At 44.0% G+C, this 24,099-nt stretch overlaps 1 protein-coding gene across 1 annotated transcript in view; it reads left to right on the top strand.

Annotated features, from left to right (window-relative positions):
- Positions 1–7,727: 7,727 nt before the first annotated feature.
- RSPO3 (R-spondin 3) overlaps positions 7,728–24,099 on the top strand; it is a 48,583-nt gene continuing 32,211 nt past the window's right edge. The window contains exon 1 of the mRNA XM_033143740.1: positions 7,728–8,154. Within this exon, the coding sequence (XP_032999631.1) occupies positions 8,058–8,154 (97 nt within the window). The 5' untranslated portion in view covers positions 7,728–8,057. The remainder of the gene's footprint in view (positions 8,155–24,099) is intronic.

The raw sequence follows: 24,099 nt of genomic DNA on the forward strand, positions 1-24,099 counted from the left end.
CAAGCATCTCTTCTCCCTTACATCAGCCAGCTTATAACTGGTAAGACAATTGCATCGCTCATTAGCAAGACCCAAAAGTGAACGGAGCCAGTGTTTTCATGGCTTTAGGAGAAGATAATAAGGAATAATCCAATTACTTTTAATTAATATATTTTTGAACTTCATGGAAAAAAATTAATCCATTGTCCTAATTACTACTAGGATTATGCCATGTGCTCTTTCTGGTAACAAATAAAATATTATTCTGCTGAATAATGTAGGCAAGTGAGTTATTGAAAATGTTTAGGAGTACTCTCATTTTCCTACTCATATTGGAATACTGCCCCTCAATGAGGCCAAATTTAGATTCACAAAATGTTTAGGGATATGCATACCTCTGCGTCCCCTCAGGGGGAAAAAAGCACGGCTAGGGTGCACCTCAAATTCTTATTTTGTATTGTATTGTCATTGATTCCAGCTTTTAAGTGCTTTTGAAAATATTTTCACAACAGCATTAACATCACCTTGCATGTTACAGAAAACAAGAGACAAAGTTTTGGAGGAGGAGGAGGAGGAGGAAAAGGAGGAGGAGGCAGATATGGAAATAGTGTAGCCTTATCATAGTACTGCTAGGAACAATAAGTTTCTAAATCATAATTAACATTGTGTTTGTATCTCACAACGATTTTATGTTAAACATATGCCCATACCAGACTTTACCATATTATATATACCGGTAATAGGCACAAAGCCATTACTTAATTGATTGTTATTTGGAAAATAATGAAAAGTTAATAGGATAGGTTGTTGCTGATAACAATTTACTTAAAATCTTATAGCTGAACTTAATCATATTAAAGTTCCATGGATTTCTATGGGATGGTTTCACATGTGCATAATTCTTTTCTAGTAAGATCAGTGGGTCTTTAAAGTGTTAAACTTGGGTGTATCATGCCCAATATATTTTACTGTGCACGGGTTTTATAGGTACTTCTAACACATGGTGACCAATCCAGTTATGCACAGTTAAGGACTACTGAAATCAACATGTATGCCTGGCTTTAAATTGGATCACAGCTAAGAAATGTTTATGACAAATGGGTGTTTTCAACTAAGTGCTTTGAACAGGTACACAAGCCAAGATCCATTACATCAAGAATATGTAAAATAAAAACTCATTTTTTTCCAATTACCTTTGCTAAATATTTTCCTTTTCTAAAGCAATGTAAGTTTCCACCAGTCAGTTCTCCTTTAGTATAGTCCCATTCCATGTCTACGTGAAAATCCTCCAAGATCTATATCTGATTTTAGTGACAAAGATGCCTTTAGCTTTCCGTATGTTTGCTTCACAATATTCTGGCACCTGAAGGCTTCTTTAAATCCCTCATCTCAGAGTCTACAGTCTCCCCATCATCAGCTGCTATGGGCACCAGGGGTTGAGGCAGAACTATACCACCAAGATACGTATCCTGTCAATGTCAGCTTTGCTGGTGGTGTATTATCATGTGGGCGGACATAAAAAGAAAATCCTATGCCTACATTACTGTCAAAAAACAACCCACCACACACAGTCTTCACAATGACAGAGCTGGATTTCAGTGATATTGCATGTTCATTTTACCATCATATAAGACAATTAATTAATATACTTGGCTGGGCCTTAAAAAGCTAATAAAGTGCAGAAAATCTGATTTTGAACAGAACTTCCTTTATTAATCTCCCAGTGTAAAAGAATTCTCCTCAATCAATCAATCAATCAATTATAAATCAATCTCAAAACCCAGTCTTTCTTTTGGATTCTTCTATAACCAGCTAATTAAATTCTGATAAAACCCTGTTCATTATTACAGCTGCTGCTATCAGCAGTTGATCTTTTTATAGTTAGAAACAAAGGGCAAGAAAATGAATTTGTTCAGCACCTATAGCTAAACTCACTGTCAAAATAGGCACCAGCATAATTTTCTGTTATTGTCTTCTGCAATGCTGGCTTTATTTATTTATTATTTATTTATTAACAGCCCACCCTTCACTAGGGCAGGTGACAACAATTTTAAATACAACATTAAAAACAATTTTAAAACTTAAAATTAAAAAAAAACCATTCACAAAAATATTGATATCAATATGCAATAAGCCTTCCCAATTACCCCAATGAACTAGGGAATTATTTCATTTCATTTATTATATTTATATGTCACTTACCACAAAAAGATTTATCTGGAATCAACTTTTATATATATGTATAAAAATAACCACACACTGTACCAAATTTAAAATGAATCAGAATATTAATAAAATATTAATTATGAACTATGAATGTTTTACGATAGTGTTCAAGGTTTATTTTGCTTCTCGTTTGGAAGTGCTTAGCAAATATTACTGCATTTCCCCTCCAATATAATATCAGAGAGCGGGACGGGACCAAGAGTCTAGATAAAACCAATGCATCAATTAAAATGGACCTTCTCTGGTTTGAAACAAAGTGCGTGTTTTCCCTGAGATGGTGCAGTGACTACAGGGTATAACCCAGGCTGACGCTGAGAAGCCTTTCATGCGATCTGCCTAATAACTGGAAGCTGTGCATTAACAGCAATATAATGAATCTATACAATGTGTCTGCATTGTGAAGCACTCTGGTGAAGGTTAGTCTGGAATACCTCGTCCCTGGAGAGAATGTACTGTTTATGTAATGTTTTCCTTATGTTTCCTCAACATTCCCACCCACTTTTAAAAAACATACTTTTAATGTTAACACTTCTCCAGCAGAGCTGTCCAACTTTGCTGTGGGTTAGTATTGAATGTATATTCCTTTAGTTTCTTCCTGTGATTGTTTATTAACACCATTCCTTCCTCTGGTTACAACAGACATTTCAAAAGGCAAAAAAGAAAACAGCACACACACACACACACCATCCCCAAATAATGCCGACTCTATGTGTATATGGGTGTATTTCTGAAGTTGAACACTGAATTGCCTTTCATTTTTATGTCTGTGGGCAGTTCTCATCCCATCTAGCTCAAGTATCCTGGATTTAAAAGATTCCCCCCCCCAGCCCTTGTCAAAGGGAACCTCCCATAGATCTTTAAATCCCCCATATTTTCTGATTCAGATATTTAACAATGCAGTGAGAAGGGGAAAACTACTCCGAAGAAGTATTTTTCAAAGGAAGCCTGCTTTATTGATTTCTGGTACAATATAAGTGGTTGTAGGTATTTTCCTTCTCTTAAAAAGTAGCTGTATGATAGAGAAAGTAGATAATGTCTCCCTCCCACAATCCCACTTTCTTACAAAAACATTCCTGTATAAATGACAGTCTTCTGCATAAAAAAGAGGTGAAAATCAGCATGACTTCTAAATAAATGTGTTTGGGATTAAGGTGTGTATGCATTTGGGTAGTCTTTAGGCTGAAGAAATGCAAATATCAATTATTTGCAAAGCAATCTCCTGCTGACTATTCTGATCCTGTTGTGTTTTACAAGACTGAATCTCAGTGATAGCATGAATTTTTAATGGGCAGAAACTCTCTACCAGATTTCTGGCACTGTTTCTGATTCACAAGGACCTGCATTTCTCTTCCTTTTACTAGGAAACCAATGTTTCAGTGTATCAGGTACTGTAATAAAATCACTGGAAATTCTGTAGGAAAAAGATAAAACAGACTAGGAATATGATAATTTTTAATTTAAAATTCAGTATTCTTGAAAATGAAATGAATTGGATGGTGGCTAACTAAACACATTTTTTGACAGTGCAGTTGACTGCAAATGCACTGCAAAGTAGCCTGTGCATTTGTGCCTTAATGCCATTAAAAGATGTGCTCACATTTACATAGGAATTTCTTACATACTGAGCACATTTACATGGCAACATTCTGCATACATTTATTTGGGAAAGGGAACAAGTCCCAGTGAACTCTGTGGGTCCCGCTTGTAAGTAAATATACATAGGATTAGGTTGGTAAGACTGTGCTCAGAACACCATATATTCCAAACATGTCTATTTGATTTCAGCAATACTACTTCTGAGTAAGTTGCTTAAGCTATAATTAATGATCAAAGTCCATCAGCTTCATAGAAGATTTTGCATGCTATGTTGTGTGTAGTGGAGTGGAGTATAGTAGATTTTATTTTTAAGAGGTCCAGTGTGTTGAAACCCAAGTTCAAACTCTAATCTTGTGGTGAAGTCGCTGTCTTTCAGTCTAATCTCCAATGCAGGGCTCTTGTAAGGAATTATGAATTATTTTGTACACTTGAAAACATTATACGTGTGTGTGTGTGTGTGTGTGGTTTTAGAAACTCCACACCTAAAATTCCTGCAATGAAAACCTCAGTAGAAAACAACATGATATTTAGGTTGACAGTCTTTTTGTCAGTAGGGCAAACATAACAGTTAACAACACAAAAAGTGTATAGGGTGGGGGAAGATCTGAATGATATATTTCTTTAAATGCAGGGACTTCAATCAGCAATGGTGCCATAATACTGTTCTAGAACCCTCTAATATCACACAGCAGTAAGCTAGTTTTTTTCAGTTTCACTGTATACCTTCTCACACACAATTTTTAAAGAGAAAAATGCAGAGATGATGTATGCAATCGGTTATAGTCTTAAGATGATGATTGGGAAGCTGTAGCACTACAGTCCTGGAAAGACTAAAAAGGCAAAGGTACAGGACCTCTGACAGTTACATCCAGTCGCAGATGATTCTGGGATTGCAGCGCTCATCTCGCTTTACAGGCCGAGGGAGCCGGTGTTTGTCTGCACAGTTTTTCTGGGTCATGTGGCGCAATGGAAAACTGAAACCAGAACAGCACATGGAAATGCCATTTTCCTTCCTGCTGGAGCAGTACCTATTTATCTACTTGCACTTTTGGCGTACTTTTGAACTGCTAGGTTGGCAGGAGCTGGGACCGAGCAACAGGAGCTCACCTGAACCACCGACCTTCTGACTACCAAGCCCAAGAGGCTCAGTGGTTTAGACCACAGCGCCACTCGCATCCCTCCTGGAAGGACTACTGCATTTTTAAACCCTGTTCCCTCATAACCATAAGTTTTGATTAGCACTTCATTCACGTTTGAATAATTGTATTATTTTTATACTTTCAGAAGAAAGGTGGCCATTGCCTCTTTCTCATACTTTGTTCCGGTGCAACCTAAAATCCTTCTGCACTAGGTACAACCAAACCTAAGTGGCCTGGCTTGGAATGTGTCCTTGACCTGTGATAATGCCTCTCATGTGCTAGGATGAGTGCGGGGGTAGAAATCTCTGTCTTTTGCGCAGCTGGAATTTAGCCTCACAGCCACTGCACCGCCCACTTTTTTCTTCTGGCTCCATTCACCAGTCACATGTGGCCCCCCAGTAGGTTATGAAAAGTTATCCTCTGTTGGGAAAAGATACCCAAATCCTGCTGTGACATATTGCAAACATAAGTTCCACCTGGCCTTGTACCAATATGCTTGGTGACGGATTAATAGATGAACACATGAGCTGCATGTGGAAAGTCCAGGTAAGGCTAGAGTCAACTCCCTACCTGAAACCCCGAAGAGCTGCTGCCAGTCAGTATGCAGATAACACCGAACTAGAGGAACAGTAGTCTGATTCAGGGCACTTCCAGATGACCTGTTTAATGAGCATTCATTCTGACTTGTTTGCCAAGACATTAGATGGTGTTGGTTCCTGGATGTGCTCCTGGACTTAGTCCTGAGCCTGGATGCCCAGGTCTCTGCAGTGGCCAGGAGTACATTTGCACAGTTATTGATTGATTGATTGAATTTATATACCACCCTATACTCGGAGGTCTCAGGGTGTAAATGAGTACCTTGGGTCAGGGACTCAATGTTTAGGAAGCATATATAAAAACAACAATTGCATTTAACAATATTCAAACTGCCTCTTCTCAAAGCTACTGCACCCATTTCTGGAAATGTCTGATTTGACCATAGTGACACAAGTCATCCCATTTGGATTACTGTAATGCACTCTATGTGGAGCTGCCTTTGAGAAGTGCTCAGAAGCTTCAACTGGCCCAAAGAGCCGCAGCCAGACAGTTGACCAGGGCTAGTTATGGGGAGCATATGACGCCTTTGTTCCAACAGCTCCACTGGCTGTGGATCTGTTTCCAGGCACAATTCAAAGTGCTGGTTATGACCTATTAAGCCCTATATGGCTTAGGTTCAAGATGAAAGACTGTATTCTCTCATTTGAACCTGTCTGGGCTCTGAGTTCTTCATGAGAGGCCCTTCTCTGAGTTCTGCCACCCTCACAGGCATGTTTGGTACGGACACGGGAGAGGACCTTTTCAGTGGCTGCTCCCAGACTTTGAAACTCCCCCGCCCTGATAAGAAGTTAGACTAGCCTCTTCATTGTTCTCCTTCTGCCAGCAGATGGATACCTTTTTATACCAAAAGTCATTTAGCAACCGCCTCTTTTAAAGGAAAGGTCTACTGTGATGTTTTTATCGTTATTATATCAATTTATAATAGATCTTATTATTGTCTATTATAATAAACAGATTCTATTAGTGTTTAATTACATTTTAAAGACTGTCTCTTCTATATTTTTAGCCTTTTCTATTTTATCTGTGTTTTTGTCTTATCTGTAAGCCACATTGAGAGTCCTTTGTCTGGGGGAAAAGGTGGGATATAAATAAAGATGATAAAGATATTAAATGAGCATCCACTCTGATTTGAGGACAGTGCATCAAAGCAGGTATTATCCCACACTTTCCCCCACCCCAGTTTTTCCCACTTATTGGAGAAAGTTCAATCTTGGGGGGGGGGGGCGGACAGGTTTGTTGCGCAAGCCCTCCCCATCAATTATAACTGTGCAACATGAATCTGCCTATACTGTATGTGATTAAATCCCCGCTCCCTCAAAAAAGTGACAGCCTGGGAGCGACGCCCCGGCATCAGCAAGAAGCGAGACTTCTGGGCGCGCTCTCGCACCCCCCACGCGCGCGTACGCGCGCGTTTCCCCGCTCCCGTCGCGCCGCGTCCCTCCCTCGGCCCCTCGAGCCAGAGCCGCCCGCCAGCGATTGGAAGTTCCTCGCCCAGGCGGCTGCGCGTCCGATTGGAGTTTTGCTTTCCACACTTCGACGCGGGCTTCAAAAATACCCCTAGACTCCCGGAGAGGGAGGAGTAAGTGGGAAGCGCTCTCTCGCTCTCGCTCCCAGGCAGAGTCCGCGAAGGCAGCGGAGAGAAGCTTTGCTCCGACTCCGGCTGTCGCCCAGCTGCAAGGGACGGTTTGAGGGGGCTGCCGCTGCTGCTGCCGTCGTTCGCCCCCCTTGCCCCGCAGCCTTCCGAAGCCCTCGCCCGCTGGGAACGGAGCCGCTCCTCTAACGCTCCTCGCGGCTGAGGCGCCTCACGCCTAGTGTAGCTGAGGCGGCGCTCCTACTACCCACGCCTTCCCTCAGAAAGATGCCGCTGTGCTTTGAGGCGTCTGAGGCGACAGCTCCCAGCCAGGTCCGAGGAGGGCGCGCTCAGCCCTGAAGCGGAGGGGGAGGGAGAAGCGCTGCCACCGGCTCGCCGGCCGCACCACCACCACCACCAGCAGCAGCCCGGGCTCCTTCCCCGCGCCTCCCCTTGCCCTTCTCTATGGGGTTCCTCAGCGAAGGTGAGAAGCGCCCAAGAGGAAGGCACACCTGCCCATGGAGTTACTGACTGGAAGCGCCGACCTGTAGCCGGGTGGGAGCGCCCCGCGCCACGACCAACCTTTGCCCAACCCTCATATTGCCCTCTTCTCTCCCCCCCCCCCGCAACATGGTACCTGCCCTGACAGCCACCAGGCGCCTCGCTCCCGGGTTCCCGCCGTTCTCTTTCGCCGTCCTTCCGAGGAGGCTGCCCGGAGGCCACCGTCGGGGCGACTTGAAAGTGCAATAATTAAGAGCCCGCGCGCCGCCGCCGCCGCCGCCAGTGACATTTGTTGGCTCGCTTGTTTGTAAACTAGAAGACGCTCGGGAGCCCTTGTCTCCGAGGCAGGTATTTCTGCCGCCCTCCCTCCCCCTCCCTCCCCATTCCGCCGCCTCGTCTTCCTTCCCCTCCGAAAAGGACGAGAGACGGGAACTTCTTACAGGGTTACTATGCAATTGCGACTGGTTTCTTGGGTCTTTATCACTTTGAACTTGATGGAATACGTCGGCAGCCAGCAGAACCCTCCCAGAGTCCGGCGGCAGGGAAGTAAGTGCTTCCTTTTTTCTAGGTCTCTTCTGAAGCAGGGTTGGGGCTGGGAAGGGGGTGGGGACAGGGGCTCGCTCACCTGTTGAGGATCCCTCGCTTCTCTCGTGGTGCCGGGGATGTCCCAGGGGAGAAAGGTATTTTGGTACGGCAGCAGCAGCTCTCGGGCAACCCGACCCTCTGCATATTGGCTCGCTTGCAGCCTTGGTGAACTACGCTGTTCCTTAACCGCGCAGCGCTAAGAAGCAAGTGCCGCTTGTCTCTTCTCGATGAAGCGCCGCGCACAGGGCTGCGGAACTCAAGGAGACTTGTCTCCAAGGAACGTGGATAGGATCGCACTGCGCAGTTTTTTTGTTTTTTTAAAAAAACACACATCTTGCATACAGGAGCAAAGGAGGATCACGCCCTTGTTGGGATTGGGAAGCTTTTCCCCAACCAACGTAGAAACACACCACTGATTCACACTATCATAAAGACTGAACTAAAGCTATTTTCCTTATGTATTGTACGATGCATTCCACACACACGTGGTTCAGGATCGAGGAGGCACCCCGGTGTCCCTCCCTCGGTAATGCAGCAAAGGGTCGCGCAGGTTCCTTTGGGTGCCTCGTGATCTTTGTCTGGCGGTTTGAACGGGATCTGCCTTCCACTTAAGTGAATAGGGGGCAAGTTGATACTGTCTTGGATGAGTGCTACCGGTACTACGCTGTACCTAATAAAAAAGGAAGAGTAACGTTGGCCCCAAGCATCTTTTCTCCTTCTCCCTGGTGGTTGCTCGGCTTTTTAATTTCTCTGAAATTTGGGGATGAGAGAAGCATCCGGTATACGCATCTCTGTAGGTAACTATAATATCACATTTTTTACAATCAGAAGGTGACAGAGAGGGGCAATCTGAAAAATGGAAACACCAAAGAGAATGTTATACATCAAATAATGGTGACAATGTTCTACTAGCGAGCAGGAGTCGGCTAAAGTTAAGCACGTTGCATGTTTGCCTCGAAAGCTAAGTGCATCTGAGTGAAGTTGGACTTGCAGGCCCCATTGATTTAAATAGGCGAGATGAAAGCACCGGACAGGAGCCCAGTTGAAGTTCGTGCAAGATCGAAAAGTGCCCCTGGATCGTGCCCCTGTTTAATTCACGCGGGCACCGTCCTCGGAGGAGTTCGGAGACATACGGGTCGTTGGAAGTGTGTGCACGCGTGGGGCTGTGGGTTATGTGTGAGTCTCCCGCCGAAGGAAGGCCAAAGCGACACTGTTTGAACCTTGGATTCCAGTAGATTGGCCTGGTCAGATAACGCAGGAGACACTGGTGAAGTTTGTGGCTAATGGGGCCATTTTTTCTAGGTTAGACAACACCTAGGTAGGACTTGCCCGTCAATGAGCCTCAAGTGAGAAGGCAGGGCGAGTGGGTAGAGGGGTTGAATAAGATAAACCCAGATGAGCGGGTGCAAATTTGGTCTCTCCCCTTCATTTCGTGCAAAGTCTACTAGGAATCCCTTTCCTCCATCGACCTCGATAGGGATCCTCCTCCCCTCCCATATCTCCCCAAAGGCCCTTCCTGGAGAGCTGGGCGAGATGTTTCTGAGCTTCCTTTGGCGCTTTGTACTACTTGGTGAAAGGGGCTATGTATTTCCCTCTTGCTTGACAGCTCTGCCCTGATAGGAAGAGGCCAACACACACAGCAGCCTGTTTTCATTCCGCCGCCCCCCCCTCCAAAAGTACACAAGGTTATTTCCTAGGTTTTGCCCAGCCTTCCCTTTCCCCACCTTGGCACAAGTATCCCTTGAAAGCTTCCTTTGTACATCGGCTTCTCGAAAACAAGGTCTGATTCACCGAAAGTGCCCTGGAAATATCGCTTTCGCGAGGGATCTCTCCGGGCACGCTGGTGTCCGCTTCGCCAGAATGAAAGGCTGACGACGATACGCCCTCTTGTTGCCCGGGGGCCACGGAGCGGCTCGTTTCCTCCAGAGCTCCCCAGAGCTCCTTGAGCCCTGTGAGCTGTTGCGAGATCTGGACGTGGTTTCAGACTTGGCAAGTCGAGTTGGGGAGAGGGTACTGTACTGGAAGGCACAGCACACCTTTCAGAAAAGTAGGTGCTGAAGGTTCCTCGTTCAAACAGTGCTAAGCTAGATGGGCCGATCATGCTCTGGTTCAGGGTAAGGCAGCTTCCTCTGTAGAAGGGGGAACCTACTTTCTCTCTTTCTCAGGCAATAAGCATCTGACTAAGAACTGATCCAAGGAAGACGTTTCGGCATTTTGTTTGTACATAGTCTGTGCTCCTCTCCCATAGGTGGGGCTGTGGGGCGAGCTGTTTCGCACAAACTTTAGGCTTGGACATCATGGAACGATGGTCTGCACGCGTGTCTCCGTGGGGCATCACAGATCTAACTGGACTTTAGCTTCTCCGACGCGGTGTTTACATCGGAGTCTTCGGCAAAGAGATCAGCCCCATTAAGTTCAACTGGGTAGGATAGGGTTGCTGTCTCACATAGCTGCCCCTCATTGAGTGTAGAGCGATTAAGTGTATACTGCCAGTGTATGCGAAATGTTCATTCATTTCGTATTTCAGGCAGCCGAGAGCGCGCGAGAATGTCTGATATTACGTAGCCTACTCATGGAAAAGGAAAGCAACGCCCTGAGTTCCCCCCCCCCTTCTTCTTCTTGGCATATGAGGATATGTTGTTGTCTCTTTTAGTTCGAAAGGACTGAGGATAAATTTGTTAGATGGTGATGGTGGCACGTTGTTTGGGCGTCATCTGCTCAGCCCAAGGTGGTTTGCTTTCTCCAAAGCCCAAGGATCTCGCCCTCCTTCCCCCTTGCCCTGAATCTCCAGAGTTGTGAAAGGCGCGACCCCTGGTGTCCGCTGCAGTAAGAGGGAGAGGGAGGGAGGGAGGGAGGGAGGGAGCGCTCTTTGCAGGTGCGGGCTCTTTTCATAGGGAACTTGTCCTAAAGCTACGGAAAATTCAGGGATGCAGGGGTGTGGTGTGGCCGGCCGAGCTGCGAGCGCCAGTGTGTTGGTTTGACACACCCCCCCCCCCTGCAACCCACCCACCGGGCCTCGTCCCATACCGAAGCTTTGCCGTTGTGACTTCAAAGGCAACTATATCGGTCCTTAAACTTGGATTTGGAGACAATGAAACAACCTCCCCCGCACGCGCACACACAACCAAAAAATGAGCGCGGGGATCAGATGACGATGACGAGATCAGAAGAACAGATGTTTAAACAGCACGGTAGAGAATAGCTTCTTATCGCTCTTACAAACTAATCAGGCAGTGCAAATCAGGCAGAAGATTTACTTCAAAGGCAGATACACCCCTTACTTGACTTCAGACCAGAAAGAGAGAGAGGGAGAGAAATATTCAAGGAGAACCAACGGGTGCAATTTTAGAAGATGGCTGGGAAGGGGATTGCTACATCTGCCTTCTTTATGCATCTAAATGAATGGTGGGAGCCATATAAAAAAGGAGCCTTGGGGCTGTAATAATATGTTGCTCATTACTCATCATGCTGCTGGTATTTTCCAAACTCCCCAGCCTCGTTGTCAATAATTAAACCCATCAATCCCAGCACATGCAAGTCCTGGAAGGGGGGGGGGGTGTCCAGCGCTTCTTACTCTGCCCACAGAGCATCTGCAGCATGAGAGACAGAATGTTGTGGGGTTATTTGTTGCTGTCGGAGATGCAGGCAGCATGCTGTCTCCAAATGGGACTTAAGTAGAGGGTAAGACGTGAAGGGGACTGGTCCCCCCGCTCCAAATTCCCAACTTCAGTCCAGGAACTTGGGAAGCAGGCAAAGAACAATAGGGAATATGGGAAGGGGGAAAGTCCAATAAATTAGGAGGGGATGGGGGTGGGGTGGGGTGGGGGTATCCTGCTGCTTTCTGTTCACCCCTCCCATCCAATCTACCTCACCTGTGAAATGTTATGTTATGTCTGGGATGCAGACAATGAAGATTTTTGACATTTTTCTCCTTCGAGCCCCAGAACCTCAGGCTAAACCATAAACTGCTTTTGAAACTCTTTTAAGTTTTAGACTATAAGACTTTGACTTATGACTGAGAAAGCTAGGACAGTTAAACCACAACCAACAGAAGAACGGGGAAACTACTTCAACCACAATGCAATAAAATGGTGCTATGTGGTAAAAAAAAGAACCGTCTTCTTTAGTGGGCAGCCAGTTCAAAAAGAACATAAACAGAATTGTGTCCTGTATTCATAGGGGTTTGGCATTCTTTGGCTGTGTACACCATACATCTAAAAAAACACATTTTTTCCGCACCTGCCAAATAATTCTGAGAACTCTTGTTTACAGCTCACAGAGCTACAATCCCCAGCATCATTGACAAACTACAGCTCCCAGGATTCTTTGGGGTTTGTGCTTTAAATGCACTCTAAATGCATAGTGTGTACACATACTATGTTTAAACCAAAAATTGTCTTTCAGCATCAGTTTTTAAAAATGCTTTATAAGACAGATAATGGTGAAAATAACAGGCTATCAATATAATCAAACAAATATTCTTTACCACATTTCCCCATATGAACCAACCTGGACCCTGTGATCATGATCTGAGGCGCTTCTTTGTGTGCCTCCTCCATGAAAGGTCTAGACTAGAGGGTGGGCAACATGAGAATGGGCCTGTTCTGTGACAGACAGGCTCACCTGGCACCTTCATTACATATGTTTAGGTGCCTTTTCTCCAAGGTCTTTGGATAATTAGACAATCTGTGGTCTTTTAAAAGCTCTATGGTCTTTTGAAGTTATTGTTTTTGTTCGTTTCTACTTTATGTATTTTTATATTGTAAACAACCCTGTGATGCTTGGATGAAGAGTGGCATAGAAAACTAATGAACAACAACAATAATGCTCATTTAATTAATCACAATGAAAAAGGGAAAATATTTGTACTCCCTCTTTTACAATACACAGATTTCCTGTGCTGTCAAACTTGTTCATAAATATAAATTGAAATAGGAGTACATATGTATCTTTTGGGAGGGAAGTTGTTTGAAGTTGTGGACCCACTCTCAGTGACCCCTTCCCACGGAGCAAGGCCTAAACTAAGGAAAGTGAAGAAACTGGACAAAACAACGTTCTGGGCTTTAAAAAGTCCTGGGGTCAGGCGCAACAAGCTTTTATTGGCTGGGGGCAGACTAGAGTGCCCACCCAGCCTGGCTGGATTGGTCCAAATTAAAACACTGGTTGGCGGGAAAGTCTGCCCACTTAAGCAGCTGGCCAGGGGAAACCCACAATTGCCGGCTGACTGTCCAGCAGTCACCCACCCCAGGACTGGGTAAGCAGCCCAGTCTTTATAGCTATTTCCCCTTACAATTTGAAGGATGGGACAGAGGGCTATTTTGGAGAAGAAGGAAAGAAGTCCCATCTGCCTTTCATCCTATGGGTTTCTGCTCATCCCATCTCCTTCACTTCTTCAATTCTTCCCTCTTCACTTCACACCTCTCTTCTGCTACAGCCTTCTTTCTGTACCTATTTTGTTCAGCTGCTGCCACAGCCACTTTCTAGGCACCAGGTGAAGTTATTGTAATTGTATTGTATTTGTAACTAACCCCTGGTAATGTTAATCCTCGTTAGCTGGCTATTTGGTATCTTACTCCTCTGTTACTGTCATTTTGTTTAGGCTTACTTTTATGACATTTGTATTTGATTGTTACTTTTGAAAGAGTAAAAGGGGGGAGTTTTAAAAAGCTCTTCATATAACTAACTAACTTGCTAAATAATTACCAGCTCCTTTCCTGGTGCACACAAGAATTGCTTGTGAGAAAAAAATACACATACTCAGGATGCTAGACAGTATGTCAGAGCATAGTCTTCCCTCCCCAGATGTACACAGTATGGAGAGATAGGAAAGGTGTGTTCTTCCATCCACATGGCTCCCGTGCTAACCCAAGAACTGACTTCATGTAAGGGAGAAATGAAGTGAGGCATCTCTGATCAGAGATGGTTTTACTGCCTGTCTCCTCCTTCTGCAAGTCAGTTGTCTGACTTTTCTATCACACTATAGTGCAGCCTCCCTCAATTTGGTGCATTCATGTTGAAGTAGGGCTCTCCTCAACCCCAGCCAGCATCACTGATGGTCTGAGATGGTGGGAGTGGCAATCCAGAAACATATGGAGAGGACCAGCTTGGGGAAATCTGTTTGCTTGTGACAAAGAAGGGAACATTGGGAAGTAGCTATAACAGATGCTTGTGTGTGCTAGCAATATAAGAAAAAACAGTGAAAAAGAATGTTGGGAACTGGCTACCGGTATATAATACATGAATGTGTGTGCGCGCGCACACATGTATGCTGACCTAGATACAAAGAATGGTGTCACATGGTATGGTTACATTGCTAGCAGATGTGAGCCTGGCTAGTGCCTGGTTTGGAAGCTAGGTGTCCCTATGTCTGCTGCCCAGAGTTCCATGAAGGGCAAATTTTACCTTTGCAAGGACCATTGTGGATTTTCTTCTGAAGTTTGCTTTCAGTGCTCTTTAAGATACAATGGTCCTAAGCCACATCATGCTTTAAAGGCCATAATCAGCACTTTGAATTGAGCCAGAAGACTGGGCATTTGGATCAAGACTGGCAATATATTTTCTGAATGCCTGGCCCCGGTCGGCAATCCAGCTGCAGTGTTGTGCACCAACCTAAGCTCGGGAATGATTTATTAAGTCAGCCAAATGTAAAACACATTGCAGTAATATAAGTGAAATGTCAATACATGGATAAAAGTGACAAGGTTGTCTCTGATGAGGAAGGGTCACAACTGACTCCCCAGGCTCAGCTGATGAACAGTGCCTCATGCACTTGGGCTTCCCAGAACAAGCCTGTAACTAACAGCAGCGCCAAAATGTGGTTTTTTTTTTCTTAAGGGATATGCAATCCCCCCCAGTTCAGACTGAATTCCACTTCCCTATTCTGATAATCTTCAGTTTATTGGCCTTTATCCAGTTCACCACTGATCTCAGAAACTGGTTCAGGAATAAATTACTTCACCTGAATAAGATAAAAATGAGTGGTAGAGTTGGCACTGCACACCAGCCCCCCCCCCCCAATTTCAGAGAAATATTAAACAGCATGGGGGACAGAATAGTGTCCTGTGATGTACCATGGGGCCCCAGGCTGGCCAGTGCTTCTACTGATCACTTTCCTCCTCCCTGTACTGCTCCTCCCATTGCTGCCTTACCTGGGCATCTTTTCATACTAATTGGCAGTGGGAGCAGTAGATCTGCAGGCTGACCACCACCACTTCTGGATGTCTTCTTCCTCTCCATATTGCTCCTCCTGCTGCCACCTTACCCAGACTGTAGGCAGCAGCACTGGATCCCCAATCAAACCACTGGTTCTGGTTACCCTTCTCTGACATTTGCGGGAATGAAGGGGAATATTGGGAGGAAGAAGGCAGCTAAAATTCACAAAGTTTCCTGGGAAGAGGGATTGTTTGTTATGCCACTCTGGGAACCATAATTCTCTGAGAGAAACAGGAGTCTCCTAACAATTCTCAACATCCTTAACAAATTTCAGTTGTCTGGATTCTTTGAGGAAAGCTATGAATGTTTAAAGTGTTATGATTCTGCTTTAAATGAATAGTGGAGATGGGGCCTATGGCTGGGTACAGAATACTGTTTATACTGGTTCCAGTGTGCTCCCACTGCTGGTTTTTGAATCTCTGTCCATATAATATTATCAATGATCTAGTGGTATTCTGCAGTTTTTGTGAAATACTGAGGTTTGATGCATATCCCACAAACCAGCTTTGATCCGACTTGAAAACTGTAGCCTTATTCAATTAACAGTGAAGCCCCAGTGTGTATACTTGAGACACTGACCTTTCCTTCTGGGCATGGTTCTACATGTGTGGTGGCAGTATGGGCATGCATGCACAGATGAAGATGGTGCCAGCAATATATCTGCTTCTGCTTAAGTTTAAATACTTTCCAACTGTTTTGTAGTGGACTTAAAGCTGTTCTCAAGAACCTGTAACATGAGGCTCTGGTTTCCTAGCTCCAAATGCCTCTGGGCTTAGCTTTTCACAAGTTTGTTCCAGCAGGAGAGAGGGTGGGTGGAAGGAAGGGTGAGGACACCCACCAGGCAGTTTGCATTGGGATATCCCCACTCCATCTCCACTCAGTGGTGTGGGCAGGCTGTGGGTGATGTGGAAACATGTCAAAGCATACGAATGCAAATGCAAATGCAAAGTAAAACACAATGAGGGGAAAACACCTCATTGTGTTTTAAGATGGTAATGTGTACTCAGCCTATGGTAAGGATGCGTCGTTTAGGTAGGATTTGGGTATGTTTACCTGTCTGGTATTACCCGGTAACGTCAAGCTCTGTTTTATGTTGGAGTGTGTTTGAACTGAGTCCAAATATAAATCACGAAATAGAAAAAACTAGCTGATGTAGAAACACCTGCAATGCATCCCTGGATCCTCATGCACAAATCCAACTGCAAAATACATGGCACTTTAATGTATTTTATAGAATTTATGTTATGAGCGCATCCAACAATACAACAGAATTTACTGAAGGTAACTTTGAGAACATGATATTTGATTCCTATCAGCTCTGTGGGTCAAAGAGAGGGAAACCACCCATGTTCCCTGCTGCAGGTCTCCCACAGACACGCTTAGCAACAGTAAACATTATTCCAGTGCTTCTTCTCCAAAGCTACAAATACCAGCATCTGCAAGTATTTAATGACTTTTACTACATCACCTTCTTGACATTGTCATAACTCACCCATAAACTTTCCTCCTATTCCTAAGTAAGTGCTTCGAAAACTAACATACTTAGCTGAACACCAAATCAAGCCTAAAACTACTTACAAACAATTGGCTTCAGTAGGATGAATACAACAGGAGTGCAATCCTATGCATGCATTTTTGAATGTAAGTCCCATTATGTTGAATGGGGCTTATTCTCAGGTAAGTGTGTTGGAATCCTAGGCAGAGGCTACTTCTTAATAAACATGCACAGAAGTGCAATGTGGAGTATATAAGAAGCAAAGAGCTGTACTATTATTTTATAATTAATATTGTATAAGAAGACAGGGAAATAGGATTGCACTACTTAAATGAAATCCACAACTGGAGTAAAAAAAAAAAGAGAGAGAGAGAGTAAAACAAAAAAGTACCGTTTTTATTATTTTACTGTAGTAATGACTTTCAAGTTGCTGCTGAGAGCAGAAAGCCCATAGGTTAAATTACTGTATAAGAATACATGTTAAGAGACTTTGCCTGGAATGAAAAATCTAAATAGGCAACAAAGGTTGGGAAAAGAAAGCACCTCAGGACTATCTTGAAATATTATTGGGATTACTACTCCTTACGTGTTTCGCCCCAAGGCATTACACATAGAACAGACCATAAACCTTGACAAAAGTAACCTTGAACTAAAAAGAGGATGACAATGAGGGGTTGTTCAAACAAACATTCAACTCCTAAGTCAGAATCTTTAAAAAGTCCTATTTCTTCTCTTCACAACTCTCAGATACCAACCACGAAGCAGTATACAGTCATACCTTGTGTTACGTACGCTGCGGGATACGTACATTCGGGTTACGCACCGTGGCGACCCGGAAGTAACGGAACGCATTACTACCAGGTTTGGTGGTTCGTGCATGCGCAGACGCGTCAAATGACGTCACACGCATGTGCAGAAGCGCCAAATCACGTCGTGCACATGCGCAGACGCCGTGCTTCATGATACAGACGTCACAGGTTACGAACAGGGCTCTGGAACGGATCCTGTTCGTAAACAGAGGTACCACTGTATTGCATTATTGACACCACCATCACCGCCTGCTTGCCTTGATCCTTAATAGAGCACTAGCAGGGAGTGCCCAGCACTGCTTGGGAATTTAAAGAACTCCCCTTTCAGAATTATGATTTTTAAATGGATTGTGTCATTTGTGAGTTTGGGGGTTATGTCTGTATATACAAACAAGCCAGGGTGCACACACATGCTACACAGGGCTCCAACCTAACCTGGAGAGCACCTGACCAAGTCCTGAATCATTTTGGTGTGGGGAGTTAAGATGCATTTAGGGTTAATTTGGTACACCATCTTCATTCAAAATGGCGCCTGGTACCCAAACCATTGCTGAAGACTGCTGCCTCTACCTTGGGAACTCTTGTGTCAAGTAGAGTGATGATATCTTGAGAGGTATCCAAATTGGTACAGGTGAGGATCATCAGACTGGGCAACAATATCTTCAGAGGCATCCAAATCAGCAGAGTTTGGAACAGTCAAGCCAAAAGCCAGGTGAAGTCATGCCAAAGTTATGTTTTGGTCCAGCATCTTGATTAAAAATGGTGCCCAGTGACCCAATGTCAACAAAAACCACCAGAAAACCTTGTGCAGAGTTTGAAAGCGGCACAGTTTGGACCCCTTACACCAAAAATCAGGTGAAGTCACATCAAAACCATGCTTTGGTCTGCCATCTTGATTCAAAATGGCACCTGACATCCAAACATAAGCAACAACCACTGAGCCCAACTCAGGAACCCTTGTGTAAAGTTTGGCAATGATATATCAAGAGGGGTCCAAACCCATAGAGAACAAATAGACAAACTATTTTTCAAAATATATACAGTGACCTCACTACGCGAGAGTTCAGTTCCGGGCATCCACATGCAAAGCCAAATTGTGTAAAGCTAGAAAACCCTCAGAGCCATGCCCCCCTCCTGTGCAACCATCCCTACCTGTCCGGAGCGAGCTTAGTCCTCTGCCTTGGTTACCAGGCCTCTCACAACCTTCCCAGAGCCCAGTAAGCAAGGTGGAGGGATTAAAAAGCTCTGTCCATGGTAGGTTTTCCCCACTCTCCATTTATTTATTTGGAGGCTGCAGTCGCATAAGTAAATTATGTGGAAGTGGCAGGCCCAGTGTGGTAGATAACAAAGCAGGTCCCTACCCTGAGGTGCTTTCAGACTAAAATTGACACAGGGAAACATTAGAGGAAGAGAGGAAAGTGGAGGCAGGAGTATGCATTGGGAAGACTGTAGCTTTTTCAGTTGCATATTCTTAGACTTTGTTACAGGCTAAGTCAGAGTGGTACAGAATGGAAAGCTGGGAATTTCACCAAAGAGCACATGGAAAAGCTGAGTTTCCTTGGATATTTTATAGAAATGTAGGGCATGTGACCCCATATGTCTCCAAAATCTGCTCTGGAAGGATCCACAGAAGAGAGCGTAGAAGCAAGGAAAAATGCTTGTATTGACAGAATGATATCCTTAGTGCTACATTGTTCTACTCATAGTTTGCAGATCTGCTTTAAGCCATAGTTTGCCAATTTGGATGTTGCAGCTAACCACATCTAAGTCTTGTAAACCATAATTTGGCATGTCAAGTGAAAGATACGTTCATATGTGAATAATCTTCAACCAATGGCTCCAGCATTGTGATGACTTGCATGTGTGACAGCACCATCACAAAACAAAAAATGAACAGAACTTAACCTGATTATTTTTGGGGAATGCATTGTTTTTCAGCAGAGGCAGTAATTTGTGCATTCAGCTGTGAGTTATTAAGTGTTAAGCAACTGAGTGATGAGATACCAAATGGTGTATATGCATGTGTAAATCAGCCCCAAGTAGAGTTACCTTTTCTTTAAAATGGCAACGTAATCAAAACCAGCACTCGAAACAATGAGTATAATCTAATGAAAGTTACGTAAGCTTTTCTAACTCTCATTGACTCTAATAGGAGGGATGTAAACATGTGCTTAATACTCCCAGTGAAATTAATGTAACTTCACTGAGCTTTATTTTGGCTGGACTGTGCCCAGCAAGAGTGCCTTGAGTGTGGAGGTGCTGCTGGACCTCTTGGTTTGCCTCTACACCAAGTGCAGCCACAACTCTCTGCTCCAGAGGGACAGGCTTGTCTTGGACTTTCTCGAGTGGGAATGGACCCCCTGATTACTATGCTGAGTCAACATTTCCCTTGCCACTGGTGATAGGCCTGAGAGCCCCACTGCCTCCAGCTGGCACAGCATTTGGCTGAGCTGTCTTAACAACAGGCATTATGTGTGTTTTATTCTTTAAATTCCATTTATTTCATTTCACTTGATACATTTTCCAGATTTTGAATATATACACCATACATTTCCCAAAACAAAATAAAGCAGGAAAAAAATCACTTCCCTCAGGACTTCCCAGTTCATCCCCTGTGTTTTAATGAACTGAATAGAATGAAAGATAATGATACATGTGATCGTGAAGAGTGTGTGTACGGACTTGACTGTGCATAGCTCTCTTTTTTTAGTTGCTGCTTTGTTAACAGTGTTTTATGGATTGAAATTGTTTCGTTGATGATTTGTTATTTATTTTCTATGATTCATGTTGTATTCATGATGTTCCATTCTGTTATTGTTATTTATTGTTTGTAAGCTGCTTTGAGATGCTTTTGAATGGAAAGTGGCATAGAAATACAATGAATCAAAATCATGTCAATCGGATCGGTGTTAGCGACTGATTGCAGCTTGAGCTTAAGGAAGAAAGCCTGTTTTATCTTGCACTTCAGCATATATTTGGATGTGCTGGAGCTTTTGGAACCGTCTAAGGTTGCTCTCCATCAAAATGACTTGAAATTATCCAATGCTGATGCTGAAACAACAAAGGAAATACCCCAAGAGCCCGAGGGAAGCAGCTGTAGGGGCATCTGCTGTTTTCACTGTTACACGGGACTCTCCCTGACATTTTTTTTTTTACTATTTTTTAAAAATACAATCTCTGTTTCTTATGCCATAAATATATTCCCCATGCTGTAAATAAATAGCTTGCAAGCACCATAAAGTTGATACATAAGAATAAATCTTAACTACATAATGTCAGGTCAGAAGTATAAATCTTATCTAATATGCCAGGTCAAAAGGAAAGAATACTTTCAGTGAAAAAAATAGCAGGCACCTTCCAGTAACAGAGCTCTGTGGGTTTTTCTTTCACTCCTCTAAAAATATGCTGCTGCCAATAAGATGATTTGAACGGTCTCATTTTAGAATTTCCAAAAGAAAAATAAACATGCGGACCAGAATTAATTTATAAAATGCTCCAAGGTTTATTTTGGCAGAACACTTTTCAGCAGTGAGATTTTTCTCTCTCCTGCTTTCTTCCAGACATGCACACATTTACTTTCCTCTACTTTTCTTATAAAATGGACAAGTTATTTAGCTGTAATATAATAGAGCAAGACTGTGTATTCTATTTATAGCTAATAGTAGAAGCCATGGTTTTTTCAACATAAGAGGGCTCTCATTTCAAATGCAGTGGGTTTTGTTACAGCAGGGAACTCCACACCCTTGGTGCTTTAGCCCCAAACTTCATTATTTTCTGTGGGCCCTGCAATGGGATTCTTGCTCTCATATTACCAAGAAGTTATTTATAAATTCATTTATTTCCCCTAAATAAATAGGAAATCATGATTTGCCATACCAAAAATAGTTATTTGCTGTTGTCCCTTGTCCTCGTCCTGTTTTTTCATGGACAAAGCTATGCTAGGTTAATGCAAATGCCTAAAACCAGTAAGCCATCTTTGAAAGACTTGGGGACAAAAGTAGTCTCTCCCCCCAGTTCCCTCCTTCCTGTAAAAGGCTGGGGAGTTATACCATGATGCCATAAGTGAACAGCCAGCTACAAGATAGTATTGTTTCTTGGACCTGGTGGGAGATGGGATATACCCCATTAGCAGTGGCGTAGGAAGCTGCTCGGGCACCCGGAGTGGCAAACCTGATGTGCACCTGGGGGCGGGGCGTCGCTACGTAGTGACGCTGCGCATGTGTGCTATGTAGTGGGTTGCCGGTGGCGCCGCTCCAGCGCCGTGATCCTCTGCTTGTGGCTGCCGTCGCGAATGGAAGTTCCTCTACATGCAGCTGCAGCCGCGAACAGAGGACCCTGGCACAAAAATGTTCTGGCAGAGCAACCCAGAGTTTAGCCTGGCAGCAGTGGGTGTGACAGAGCTGTGCAGTTATTGGTGCTGATGCAGGCTGGGATGGGAGTTGAAGGTGGTGCAGGCAAAAGTCTGATTTGTCGCAATTGAACCCATATTGGGCCTGATGCCGTTAACTGATGGCAGTGGCACTGACTCAGGATCCAGCAGATCCTGGGCTCGCTCAGCCCATTTCCACCCCCAGAATGCTATGTTTTGGGCTTTCCATGGGCTACCATTTCCTGCCAGTGATACTTTTGCCCACCTGCACTCTCAGCATGTGGAGTAGGGAGCTCTGCACCAGCCGAGTGATGCTAGCAGAGAGCGTTCGAACTATATTTAATGCTGTATTGTTTTAACATTCGTTTGGGAGCCGCCCAGAGGGGCTAGGGAAACTCAGCCAGATGGGCGGGGTACAAATAAATAATAATTATTATTATTCTGAGCTTGGCAGATTGTGGGTTTGGATTGCACCCTAATTATTAAATGACCTGCACGAATAGAAGTGTTTTCACCTGGCACAGAAATGTCTTTTTATAGGTTCCAGGCTGCTGGGCAAGCCTTTTTGGAGAGAGGGCTCTATAATGGGGGACCACCACTGTAGAGGTCATTTCTCAGGACACCTTTAGCAGTGGAAATTTGGAGAAAGGCCTCACCTAGTGATGGGAATTTTAATGTCTGGAGAGGAGGCGATCATTCAGGTATATAGGCCCCAATACAATTAGGGCTTTACAGGTTAATGCCAGCATTTTGAATTACAACTGGGACTTAGTGTGCAAATGACAAAACACTGAAGTAATACACTGGTAGTTGTCAATGCCCATCAATAATCTCACTATGTTGAGCCAGATAGAGCTTCCAGGCAATTTTGAAAGGCATCCCCACAGAGGAGTTTTTGTAGCCTACACCAACCTAGTGCCTAATGAGAGTTGTAGTTCAGAACATCTGGAGGACACCAGGTTGGTGAAGACAGAATTGCCGAATAATATTTCCACTTGTCAGGGGTGTAGTTTCAGTAATCCATACAGCTCCTTGTCTTTTTTTACGGTTAACAAAAGCAAAATAAACCATGTAAAGCTCCAGAAAACCATGCAAAATAATTCAGTTTGCATAATTTTCACAGATAAGGAGGCACCTGGGAGGGAATTTTTTAGAGGAAATTTCTGCTAATGTGGCTTGCATAGCAGTCTACAACTGCCACATATTTTTTTACTTGGTTTCCCTATTGCAGAATTCGGGTTTGCTTGTTGCAGAATTTTGTTTTTCTGACTGCAATCCTATGTACCCTTGCCCAAGAGTAAGTCCCATTAGTGCAGAGCATTCACTGGCCTTCAGGAGACTGGGAAAAGATATTGAAATCACAGCCAGTTGAGCTAAAGTCAAGATGGTAAGCCATGCCTGTACTTGGACCCACCAAGTCAAACATAGCCATATATGGTGGGTCCCAGGGGCTCGCTGAAAGTTTCTTGTTTAGGTTGCCTGTCTGGGGCTTCAAAAACAAATGGGATGTCAACAAGCACCAAAAAAAGCTGTAATACATGGCTGGTGGGCTGTGTTCAGTTTGGTGGGTCACAATTTGTGTAGGCATGCAATAAATTTGAGTGACTACATTAAGTCTTGTTTCTTAACAGTGCAGGCAGCGCTATAACTTCTAAGATGGAATTATGGGCTTTTTGTAGTTTATATTATCTGGGATGGGGGAAAGGGGACATTAAATATGCTCCTGCTGTCCCCCCCCCCCCGTGGTTTCTATTTCTCAAAAAGCCTGTGTGTGACAAAAACGCTTGCCTCAAAAGGCTGTATGAGATACTTGCTACTGTAGTTGTGTAAAGCTGATGGTATGAACTGAATGATCTCTGTACAGCTTGAAAGCTCATGAGCAAATATGCAGCGTTACTAGCCAAATAGCTAAACTCAGCTTTTGGTTACATTAATACATACTCAGTGACTTCTCAATATTTCCTAGAACTGCATTTTTTGGTATTGTGCAAATTATCAGTGGCAGCTGTAAAATCTGGCAA

The sequence above is a fragment of the Lacerta agilis genome, chromosome 3 (genome assembly GCF_009819535.1).
Source record: "Lacerta agilis isolate rLacAgi1 chromosome 3, rLacAgi1.pri, whole genome shotgun sequence".
NCBI lineage: Eukaryota > Metazoa > Chordata > Lepidosauria > Squamata > Lacertidae > Lacerta > Lacerta agilis.